We start from the raw sequence: 12505 nt of genomic DNA, 5'->3' as shown, positions 1-12505 counted from the left end.
TTTTTTATTACAGTACTTTATGTTGCAGATAACAAAGTAAGAAATACATAAAATGAAAATCGTATTTTAAAAAGACAGAGCAGACAGTAAAATCTAAAATATCCATGGGCTAATTATACAAGGACCCCGTTCCTCAGCTCTTATGACCTTATTCAGATATGGTGGCAGTAAGCACAACCGCTATGACTTTGTATGCAAAATGTGTACTAAAGTATGTAAACGCTGCAGGATACACCTACTGCTGGCTTCTGTGATCCAATGCTGCATCCTCGAATGCAGCATATGATAATCTGCGTGACCATTGCCCATCTGAGCATCCCTCAGATTATTTAGTATGTCCTATTAAATCAGCATTTGTTTTGTAGCATGCCTACAAAACAACACTGACACACAACCGGTTTGAAAAAATGCTCCCATCACCACCTCCGCCCTCCAAATGGCCCCAGCCTCTCAATCAGGATGTAGTGTTCCAGGCACTGTGAGGACTGACGTTCAATGAGATCTGCACATACACAGTGTGGCATATGCCCATATGCACATCTCGAAACATTGGAGATGTGCGTTAACATTGAGTTAAGGTACATCTCTGATTCAGACCCTTTGAACGGTGAGATCAGTCTGCGTGCACCCAAGTTGTCCTGTTCATGTAGGCACTGTACAGTAAATATGGTATGCATGGAAAAAAAGTAGAAATGAAGATAAGCCATATAAATAAATGTATCTACAGGAAAGAAATATGGGTTTCTCACTGAACTAATGGAAGTGAAGCTAACCGTACCTTGTGTTGTTTCATACAGAAATATTTTGTCTAGAAAACTTTCATAGTTGTTCATGTTTATTCTTGCTTTGTGATAACATATATCTAAAACTCCCACAGCAAATATTTCCAAATAAAGGAAATGTACTGCAACTATATTTTGTATAATATCTCATAACCAGAACCATTTTACGAAAACATATCATGAGCTTTCCTCTAACATTACGCAACAGCTTTGCTGGGAGCATTTATCCAAGTATAGTGCTTGAATTAGCCATGCATATAATTTCTCTTTTATTCAATCTCAGGTTTCTATTGTAAGTTTAATTCACTTAATTTGTGACTTGAGCCAGGCAGCAGAATGGAGAATTTAGACCACAAATAATGAACATTTCTAAAAATGTACATGCTTGACTGAACGGCTATGTGTTGTGTAATGGAATGGCAGTCAAAGTAATTCAATAAGAAGATTTTCTTAAGACAATACACTTATATCAGAATACATCTGATTAATGCTTGTAGAGTATGCATTTATTCAGGCTACTGTGCAGGGAGAATAGGGAATGAAACATGACATTTCTGATGCTTGGGCTTTCATTTAATTATCTAGCAATACAATCTCCTTGGATGTTGCAGGTGGCATTGTTTAACAAAAAAACTGTGATAAGAAAAGCTACAGTATGAGATTGTTTTCTTGAAGAAGCTGTTTTGCATTGCATCTCTCATATATGTTTTACTGTGTGTGGTGTAGGCCATTGAACACTGGAGGAACAATGGGAAGGGGCATATACAATTCAATGGGAGCTGCTGTTGGTAGGAAAATTCTGCTCACACCACATAGGTTGCGAACAGAATCAGCCTTCTGTAATTAACACGTGGAAGCTACAGGAACAGGTCCCGGTAGCTCCTGTGCTTAATTGAATTTTCCCCATAATGATCATCTTCATGTTTGTAGTCTTATCTGATTGCCATTAGAATAGATAGTGCTACTATATTAATAGGACTTATATTTACTGTACAAAGACTTTAGTTTCCAACGTTAATTTTTGGCTACATTATATAAGAAGGAACTACACAGAAGGCACCATGGAACACAACCGTTATTGGAAAGTTCAAAGGTACCTATTTGTATCAAAATGGTCCAACTGGCCAGGTATTATACAACTCAGCTGCAGAAGCAGTGGTGGAACTTGTGAGTGATCGGCGCAGCTGCAAAAATATAATTTGGGCCTCCCTCTCCTCCTCAACCCAAGTTCACAACATGTCACATGGCAGTGGGTGACAGGGGTACAAGCACAATGTCTTGTGCGGTGTGAAGAACAGGGGGCATGTACCTTAATGGGGGCCCTTATCTCTTGTGCTTTCCTCAGTTTGGCACTCAGTCAGTCAGGCAGACTCTGACACTGCCAGTTACAGGTGGTGAGCTGGATTTAATTCACAGACAGCAGTGAATCAGAATAATGTACAGCTGTCTGTTATTTAGAGGCAGTAAGTGGCTGTGATCATCAGCACTGAGAGATGGCAGGACTTCTCTATCAATCCATCACACACAAGGTTAGCCCTGCCTCCCTAAGGTAAGGGGCAGGTCCCTCAGGCAGTAGGGCCTACCCTCCTCTCTTCACCGGGCTATTCATCTGACATTGCTCAAAATGGTCTGCGGGGGAGGGGGAAGCCAGAGGATAATTTATTGCTGGCCTGGACAGCAGTGGGCCCCCTAGTCCTCAGGGGCCCTGGTGCAATGCACCTGCTGTACCAACGGTAGTTCCGCCGTTTGGAAGAAGGCAGTGTTGGGCAGTGACATCCCAAACATATTTAATTTTGGATGTACCAATCTCTCTCACTCCATTTTTACAGTTATCTTCACTGCATTCTTTCATCATGGCAACTTTTGCAAATCTACACTGTCATGGAGTAGGCCACATTGTGGCATTGCTGGTGTAAGTGGTACTGTTACCATATTGGCCCTGATGCTAGGTGGCACTTCTTTTGTTGTGGGGTGAGCATTGTTTTGAAGCCCCCTCAACTGGTTGCCAATAACAACAGGAGATAAGAATGTATCTGTCTGGAATACCTTTGGGGACGGCCTAGTGGAAAGTCAAGGTGCAAGAATGAAAGGCGGCGGGGGTCGGTCCTGCTCTCAAGTTTACAATATATAGTAAAATAAGGATCAGTGCTACAATCTGTAAATTGTTACAGCCAGGTTGCAAAGGTAATGTCCTTTGTCAACTCATTAATCACAAAGTTACAGTGTCATGGGGTCAGAGAGTTATGTGAGTGAAGAAAGAGAACATATGTAAGTTTTGTGTGAACTGTGAATAGCGGAGGTAATTGGGTAGGGTAGCTTATGGTGGTCTTATGTGTGGTCCAGGAATTTGATAAGCTCATTTGAAGAGATATGTTTTCAGGGAACACTTGAAATTTTAGAAGAAATTCTTGGGCGTGGGAGGGCATTCCAGAGAAACGGTGCAGACCTAAAGAAATCCTGTAGTTGCCAATAGAAGATGTTAATAAATGTGGAGATTGAGTAAAGATTGACATAGAAAAGCAACAATAAAAGGCCATTTTGTTGGGAAAATCATTCTAGCTGCTCCATTCAAAATAGATTGAAGTGGTCAAAATCTGGGCAGAGAAAGGAGACTACTGCAATAATCAATGCATAAATTAAAGATTACATACTGTATTAAAGCATATTGTGTGAGATATGTGCGTTCCAGTGTTTGAAGGTAATAAAGAGGAATAAAATGTGCTTATATGAAAAAAGAAAAGGAAGCAGCAATAAATTAAAAATAAATCTAATTTATCTTTACATTTTAAATCAAATTACAACATTTGTGAATGTATTGTGAATAATTTATTTTAATGTTGTGCAATATTAAAAAAATAACCCATTGCATTTCACTACACTATATGTATATTTGTGTGCTTGTAAGCTGTATACCAAACATCTTCTTGCAAATCTTTTAAGTCATAAACTGTATTTTTGACTGTTAATTGCTATTCTGTATGTTATGGAATGTCCAGGAGGATCCACAATATACTGTATAAAAGGTAACAGAATTATACCTGAATCTCAGGTCACAAATCTTCGAAATATAAAATTTACACCATTCACAGAGCAATTTCCTTAGTTATTATTAATAATTTATGTTATGTTTGTTTGAAACAATGTTCCCAATACTTTGTTTTGTTGACTAATTGTAAATATAGAATTTAATAACCCAGTGTATTTGAAAATAACCACAGAATATTGGGGGTAATTCCAAGTTGATCGCATCAGGAAATTTTTTAGCAGTTGGGCAAAACCATGTGCACTGCAGGGGAGGCAGATATAACATTTGCAGAGAGAGTTAGATTTGGGTGGGTTATTTTATTTCTGTGCAGGGTAAATACTGGCTACTTTATTTTTACACTGCAAATTAGATTGCAGATTGAACACATCCCACCCAAATCTAACTCTCTCTGCACATGTTATATCTGCCCCACCTGCAGTGCACATGGTTTTGCCCAATTGCTAACAGAATTCCTGCTGCGATCAACTTGGAATTACCCCCATTGTACAAAGCTTTAAACCTACATGTGTATATGTTGGTGACTGGTGGATTGGGCAATATATTATTAGTTTAGCTTTTTAACATAGTATAAAATGAAACATCAATGTGTTTTAATTGTTACTTATATTTTGCAGCCATACTCTCCCACTGTCTAAACCAGGCCTGACCACCCTCTGGCTCTCCAGCTGTTATGAAACTACACATTCCAGCATGCCTTGCCACAGTTGTAGCATTCCCTAATAGCAAAACTGTGGCAGAGCATGCTTTCACAAAAGCTGGAGAGCTACAGGTTTGCCAGGCCTGGTCTAAACAATCATCAGTTTTTAACAAGAGCAGTTACATTATTTGTACATCATTTATCATATTTATTACTTGTGATATTATCTGTTTTGTAGTATGAGTCAATAGCAGTACATAAAACTGTAATAAGAACACATTCTGCAGAAACCAACTGTAAAATATGCTTTATGAAATTGGGAATTAAAGGGACATTTTTCGGTGATCACAATTCAGGGGATTTTAGGCTTAAGATCTTTTTCTGTGGAAAGTGATAGTCTGATTAGACACCTACTGGAAAGAGGGCCAAAAGGTGCATTATTGCACAATCTGTACTGCTTGTTAAAATCTTATCAACAATGGCTTCAAGGTTCTGCTGTATAATCTCCTGCTAGTGAGATATCATTTTATAAAAAGATGTACACATCAGAATTCAAATTGGCAGCAATTCAAGTGGTGTGTGTTTAATCACGTGCTTATGCCAGGGAGTGAACACAACACCATGGCGGCTCGCCAAATACAGTTATTTTCTTGCCTGGGAACCTGGCAAAAACACATGGTACAGCAGCTTTTAATTGAATGTATAATTATAATGCCTTTAGGTCTGATTATGCACAGCACCCTTTCATTAAAACAAATTAAAAAGTCTAACATTACAAAGCACAGCTAAGTGTAATATATTTCTATAGCAAGGTTTGTTTGCAAAACACAAATGCACAAGACCTCCATGCTCTATGACAAACAACTATGCATTGCATAATGTATCTAGAGGGGCTAGGGGTGTCTAACCCCCACAGTGTGTGTTCCCAGATTGTAAATCAGATGTGTACCAAGTTTGGTGTAAATTGCTCCAGGCTTCCACAGTTTTGCTGTCTGCTGACATACTCTGTGCTGCTGTCCTACCCCTAGGGTGTGCTAGGGGTGTCTGACACCCACAGTGTTTCTTTCCAGAGTGAAAGTCATATGTGTATCAAGTTTGGTGTAAATTGCTGCAGGCATTCCAGAGTTATGCTGTCTGCTGAAATACTCAGTGTTGCTGCCTCACCACTAGGAGTGCTAGAGGTGTCTTCCCCCCACAGTGTTTGTTTCCAGATTGTAATTCATATGTGTAACAATTTTTGAGTACATTGCCCCAGCAATTCCAGAGTTATGCTGTCTCCTGATGTACTCTGTGCTGCTGTCTGCCCCCTAGGGGTGCTAGGGATCTCAAATTGTTTAAGTTGCCTCCGCCGTGTTTTAATACGTTCGTATGTAAAATTTCACGATTTTCGCTTGTAAACTGTGGAATTGTATAGAAAGACAGAAGGACAAATTTTCATTCGTGTATATATATATATATATATATATATATATATATATATACACACAAGAAAAGTGTCCAGAGCCCGGCACTCCCGTGAGCCTTATAGAGTAAGTGCTGTGGTGCCCTCCTGGTGATTCCAGGTCACTATATAAAGCATATGTAGAAGGCGGCACTTAAACAGACTCCTGATTGCAGATGATTAAGTCATTTAATAGACCAGAGCGGCCGACATGTTTCGGGGCAGAACCCCCGTCCGCAGGGCCCTGGTGATGGGGCAGAATGCCCCGAAACGTTGATGTTTTGCACTAAACTGTGTGCACTAATGTTTTTTTGATTCTCAACCTTGGAGTGCCGCCTTGCTTTTTTGTTCTATATATAGGGGGTTGCCATACCCCAGGAGGGCACCCAAGTCAAGTTACTGTTGGGGGGTTGTAGCTACCCTGTGGAGTGCCGGATATGTTCTAATATATATATATATATATATATATACATACACACATTTACAGTATATTTACACATGTATATATATACAGAGACTTGGCTGTCAGCACTGCACCACTGGAGGGTCTACCACGTGTTCTAAATTGGTTAGACATTATACCCATTTGAATTGCCTTCACTCCTGAGTCTGAGTGTCAGGTTCAAGCTGCTGACCGACGAGGTTCCTTATGCTTGCGAACAAGTTAGATTCTATACACATATGAATCTTCCCCATATTCGAATATCTGAATGTCAGACTGAAGCTGATGATATATGAGGTATGGTCCTCGCTGTATCAATCAAGTCCCATTGAAATATTGAAACGTTGTTCATACATCTTTGAATGACCTTTTATGTGCTGACAATATGTTCTGAAATGAAGAGATTTTACCCCTGATGAAGTCTTGGAACAAGACGAAACGTGTTGGGTTATTTATCTATCTATTATCTGATGTTACCTCCGAATCTACAATAAGGAGAAGGAGGAAATCGTAGTGATATATCTACGCTTTTTCCTCATCACTACAAACTGATTGTTCAAATTGTGCGACAAATGTAAATGTATCAACTCTGTATACTTATGAACATTTGTGTCGGGTTTATATGTTGTTTTAATAAATTTTTATGTTAGTATTTGTTATCTGACGTAATTTATCCGGAGAGTACTGTGAGGGTCCGTTTTTAGGTAGGGCGTTGATATAACTCCCTTGGCGCCATCTCCTCTATTTCATTTCATATATATATATATATATATATATATATATATATATATATACATATACACATATATATATATATTATATTATATATATATCACACATGCATATCATGTTGCACATACTGTACATTACACACACTTGCAATGCAAGCATCTGCATGTTGTAGATGTGCCTGGGACCAGACACCATGTCCTTATGTCCTTAGGCCCCTCCCACTAATGGCGATGGCGATTTGCAGATCAATTGCAAAAGGGCCGGGTCAAAATGACATGCTTGTAATGGAATACATCATGACCCACAAATCATGGCATTGTGGGTACGTACTCAGAAACCCCACCTGCATGTGAAACTGGTGCTGTCAGTGTCAGAGAAATTGGTTATGTGTGTGAATGCATACAGTATGTGTGTGTTATGTGTGAGTGTGTGCACAGATCACATATTATGAAAAATAGAAAATAATGACTATGTAGTTATGTTAGTTTGAATGTGAACAACTCTTATGTTATGATCATCAAGTAAGATGAAAAGTCAACTCCTAATTATATCTCTGTGTACTTAATACTGTACATCTCTGGTTACCACTCTGGGAAGGAATTTCAAAGAGATAAATCACCATCTGAATATTGCAAAAAAACTCTGCACCTGTACTGTATGTGTGAATGTTGGTGGCTGGTATACTGGGCAATATATTGTTAGTGTTTATTTAACATTTTAAGTAGACAAATATCAAGAATTAGTCCTCTTCCACATATTCATACTCTCCTACTGTGGCAGGGGCTGACTAAAAGTGGAGGGCGCTTACTGTATGTCCAGTTTCTGAGACCCTCCTTTTCTTTGGCAGGGCTTGTGTATGTAATGAGCAGACGCTGGCAATTTCTCCACTGGTTCACTTCTCCACTCTTTTCACTGCTTCATGAATAGACCCCTTAGGGTGGAATGTATCACAGCCTTTTTGTGTTAAAATCCCAGAGAAACTGTAATTTTACTGCATCTATATACTTTCCCATATATAAGAAAAAGGGTTCGCAGCGGATATTGGAGACATCTCCAATATGTGCTGCAGTCCCACGCAAAGCAGTCCCTATAGCATTCTGTGGGGCTCTCGTGTGACCGCATACAAAAAGCTCTATAAAGTGTAACGTTCTAGAGCTTGTGCCCGGTACCAAGGTAACTAATGCCATCGTTAGCTGTCATATGCTATAGTAGCCTATGGACCACTTTATACAGAAAATTCCCGGATCCTTCTCTCAGGTCAAATGTCCAGAAGTCAAGAACATGAAGGTGAAGATATTTGTTAATGATATAATTATAAATGAGATCAATAATACATCTTAAACCAATTTATCTCAAAATCTTATGAATCTTTTTGGCACTTTCATTTGGAAAATATACCTATCACTGTCACTCAGAAAATGAATGTGCATTTCAGGCCTCAGCCAAATGCACATTCGTAGAGGACCACAGATTGATCGGTAGAAATTAGATGAAACGGGTCCCCCCAAAATCATTACTGTTAGGATTCTATAAAACTGATGCAGGAAGATTGCATCAAATTCACCTTTATTGTTAAAGAAGTTCAAAGATTTGCTTAATGGTAGGCATGAAAGGTATTTTGAAATGTGATATTCAGTGCTTCCTAGCAGCGGAATTGCATGCTCTCTGCACACAAAGAACATCTTTGAATGAGTTTCTCCATCTACAGTATATGTGTAAAGTCACTATGTAACAGTTGCAGTCATACAGATTATTTAGTATTAGTTTTTTTCATTCAAAATCATAACTTTATCCGCATACTTTATATAAAAATAAATTATAATGCATTGTATGCAGCTGCTCCACAAGTATTTTCATGCACTTTTAAAAAGCCCTGTCTGATTCTCTTTAGTCAAATAATTAATTTAGTTGATTATATATCAAATACCAACCTGAGGACCTTGCACTGTTCCTGGTGCAAGAGGATCTCCCAGAGTCCGCTTCTTAGCTTTCTCAACACATCTGCGCACAAACTCAGGGTAAATCGATTCTTCCACAAATAGCCTGGATCCAGCTATGCAGCATTGGCCTTGATGATAGAACACACCATGGTGGGTCTGCTCTAATGCATTGTCCACTGACAGGAGAAATATAGCTTGGATTATTTGAGGGAATACAGTAGGTTTGAGTCTACTATTGGTAGCTTTACTACCATTGAAGATTATTTGCTGATACTGGTAAAACGTACAACGGGGAAGATGTATTTACCTGGAGAGGGCATAAGAAAGTGATAAAGCAGTGATAAGCGCTAGGTGATAAACGCACCAGCCAATCAGCTCCAATATGTAAATTGACAGGAGCTGGGTGGCTGGTGCGTTTATCGCCTTGCCCTTATCACTGCTTTATCACTTCCTTATGCCTTCTCCAGGTTAATACATCTGCCCCAATATCTGCACTAAACCTGCTGCAACCAGACATTTATTTTCATTGCACTCAGGGCCTAATTCATGTTTGTATGCAATGGTGATGTTTGCCGTGATCACACTGCAGACACGCAAAGTGATCACACTGCAGACACAATGCGGTTTTCAGTGAGATTTTTAACACAAAGTGATTGACAATAGGTACCATTTGGGAGAGGTAACAAGGAGTGGTGGCAAAAACTCAGGCATGTCATGGCCGTTTTTGGGGCGTGTATCTGTTTCAGCTGTGATCATGTACGCATAGATACATAGATCCAGCCGTGGCCAGTCTGTGTGACCATAAACTCACTCAGGGAGCGTTCTTCATTATTGTGTTGATGGTGTGTATGTGTGTGCAGATAATGAGGACTTTGTGATGAATCTGGTGGGCATCTACATATATTCATTTTTGGCGGCAGCTTCACTTGCGATGATTCGCAAATCCATAGCCTGAAAAATCGCTACTGCGTAGATATGTGTGTACAGACATGGAATAGGCCCTTATTCTCAAAGATAAGCTAATTTAAATTGGATACTGTGATTTTAATACATGAAGTAACTCATCTTTTATTTTCAATAGAACTATTATTTTGGGATGTAGTTATGTGGCCGCCGGTAAACCATACCCAACCCATTATTTTACATGCTGAATTATCCCACTGTTTTCTCAGAACTTTGTTGCAGATCTTTCCATTTTCCTCTAGACTATGCTCTCTTGGAGCAGGAACCTCTCTACCCTGTGTTTTAAAATTTACATTTATTTTATCTACCTTGTATGAACCTTGTATAAAAAGATCCTGTTTTCCATACTGTCTTCTGCTGTCAAATAATGCAGTACCTTACAAGTCACTGACATTAACAACATAAGAACATCCCTCTTATACCCCTTTCAGACAGAAGCCAGGGCTTGGACCCTGGTTTAACTGGCTTTTGGAACGCAGGTTGGATCCCAGTCCCAGCTCAGTACCCTCTTTCACACAGAAGATGAAAATACTGGGCCAAGCATTTGGACCCGGTAATTTGCCAGGACAAGACGGCTTAATCCGGGTCCTATCTCTGTGTGACAGGGTCCATCTGGATCAAGAATGCTGGAGTTTCAACCCTGGTTGCGACCAGAGTCAGAGCCCCCTGCAGTTTTGACCCAGGTGGACCCTGTCACACAGAGAAAGGACCCGGGTTGATTCCGGATGCCCTGGCAAATTACCGGGTCCCTTTATCTGTCTGAAAGGGGTGTCAGTGCCAAATGTAATAGTTTGCAACCATTTTGCAGACACAATCATGATTCTGGTGGTTTTATCCCAAAGATTTAAAGCACAAATAATTTAATAGGCAAATACAACTAGGGTTTTATTGACACTTTCAATCTACAGGCTAAATAGTCGTTATCATATTAGTCCTTGACCCATAGAATAGATTTGGCATCAAGTGACTCTCTTCTAAGACCAATGGAATAAAGAATTAATGTAATGAAAAATTTAATCTTTATACCAATAGTTATGGGTTTCTATTTGCCATTCTAATGCTATAAATGAACTTAATGCATTAACCATAGTAAATGCTTACTAAATCTAGCTCTCATTTTAATGTCAGGCTTAATTGTGTTCTGCTAATGCATATGGGGGTCATTCCGAGTTGATCGCTCGCTAGCAACTTTTTGCTGTGCTGCGATCAGATAGTCACCGCCTATGGGTGAGTGTATTTTCGCTTTGCAAGTGTGCGAATGCATGTGCAGCTGACGGCACAAAAAAGTTTTTTGCAGTTTCTGAGTAGGTCTGGACTTACTCAGCCGCTGCGATCACTTTAGTCTTTTTGGTCCCAGAATTGATGTCAGACACCCGCCCCCTGCAAACGCCTGGACACGCCTGCGTTTTTCCAAACACTCCCAGAAAACGGTCAGTTGACACCCATAAACCCCCTCTTTCTGTCAATCTTCTTGATATCGGCTGTGCAAATGGATTCTTTGTTAAATCCATCGCCCAGCACCGATACTCTTTGTCCCCGAACGACGCGCCTGTGCATTGTGGTGCATAAGCATGCACGGTTTTGACGAGATTTAACCTGATCACAGTGCTGCAAAAAGTTGCAAGCGAGCGATCAACTCGGAATGACCCCCTAGGGCGCTAATAAATGATTGGAAAATGCATGATGTACTTATATATATGCATGGGTGAAATCCATGGTTTTCTAGCTACATGTGATTGAAAATATTGCCGGCAATATTGTTGTGCTCCATTAAGCTAATTTCAGCAAAAAAAAAAGTGAAGACAGACTGAGGCTACGTACAATCTGCATCTGCAAAAACGATAACTGGACTTTTTCCTCCAAGTTCCAGAGTAACTCTCTTCAGGTTAGTCTTTCCAGCTGCTTCTTTTATTAGCTGTCCTACCTAAAACATAAAACAAGTACTGTAACAAATATATACATAAATGAATTTCATAAAATTCTTCCTTCGATTGAGTTCCAATAATTTTTAGTTATCTGAAAATGGCGAATGGGACTTAAGGTCGACACCCATTAGGTTGACACCCATTAGGTCGACACCTATTGGTTGACAGTGGGTAGGTCGACACTAGAAATAGGTCGACATGGCCATTAGGGTTTTTTAATTTTTTTTTGTGTAGTTGTCTCCGTCAAGTGACCGGGAACCCCAATTAGTGCGCTACGGGCAAGGTGCCTCGCTCAGCTACCACGGCGCTCAGCACAGGTTACCATTCCAAATCGTAGTCCGCGTGGATCGTAAAGTATGAAAAAGTCCACAAAAAATGTGAAAAACTCATGTTGACCTTTCTTCATGTCGACCTTGCTCATGTCGAGCTAACAGCCATGTTGACCTATTTCTAGTGTCGACTAATCCACTGTCAACCAATGGGTGTTGACCTAATGGGTGTTGACCTAATTGGTGTTGACCTAGAGTCCGGATACCCTGAACATGGAATGTCTCATTATCATCATTACATCAACCGAGTTCTGGTGTTTGGCGTGGT

At 39.8% G+C, this 12505-nt stretch overlaps 1 protein-coding gene across 1 annotated transcript in view; it reads right to left on the bottom strand.

The window, feature by feature from the left end:
• ALDH1A1 (aldehyde dehydrogenase 1 family member A1) overlaps positions 1-12505 on the bottom strand; it is a 104165-nt gene that overhangs the window by 29578 nt on the left and 62082 nt on the right. Inside the window, exons 8-9 of the mRNA XM_063913878.1 lie at positions 11805-11907; positions 9012-9196 (exon numbers count right to left, since the gene is read on the bottom strand). Coding sequence (XP_063769948.1) covers positions 9012-9196; positions 11805-11907 — 288 coding nt within the window. The remainder of the gene's footprint in view (positions 1-9011; positions 9197-11804; positions 11908-12505) is intronic.

This window comes from Pseudophryne corroboree, chromosome 1 (assembly GCF_028390025.1).
Source record: "Pseudophryne corroboree isolate aPseCor3 chromosome 1, aPseCor3.hap2, whole genome shotgun sequence".
NCBI lineage: Eukaryota > Metazoa > Chordata > Amphibia > Anura > Myobatrachidae > Pseudophryne > Pseudophryne corroboree.
Note: the sequence above shows the minus strand (reverse complement) of the source record. Positions and strands in the feature narration are given on the sequence as shown.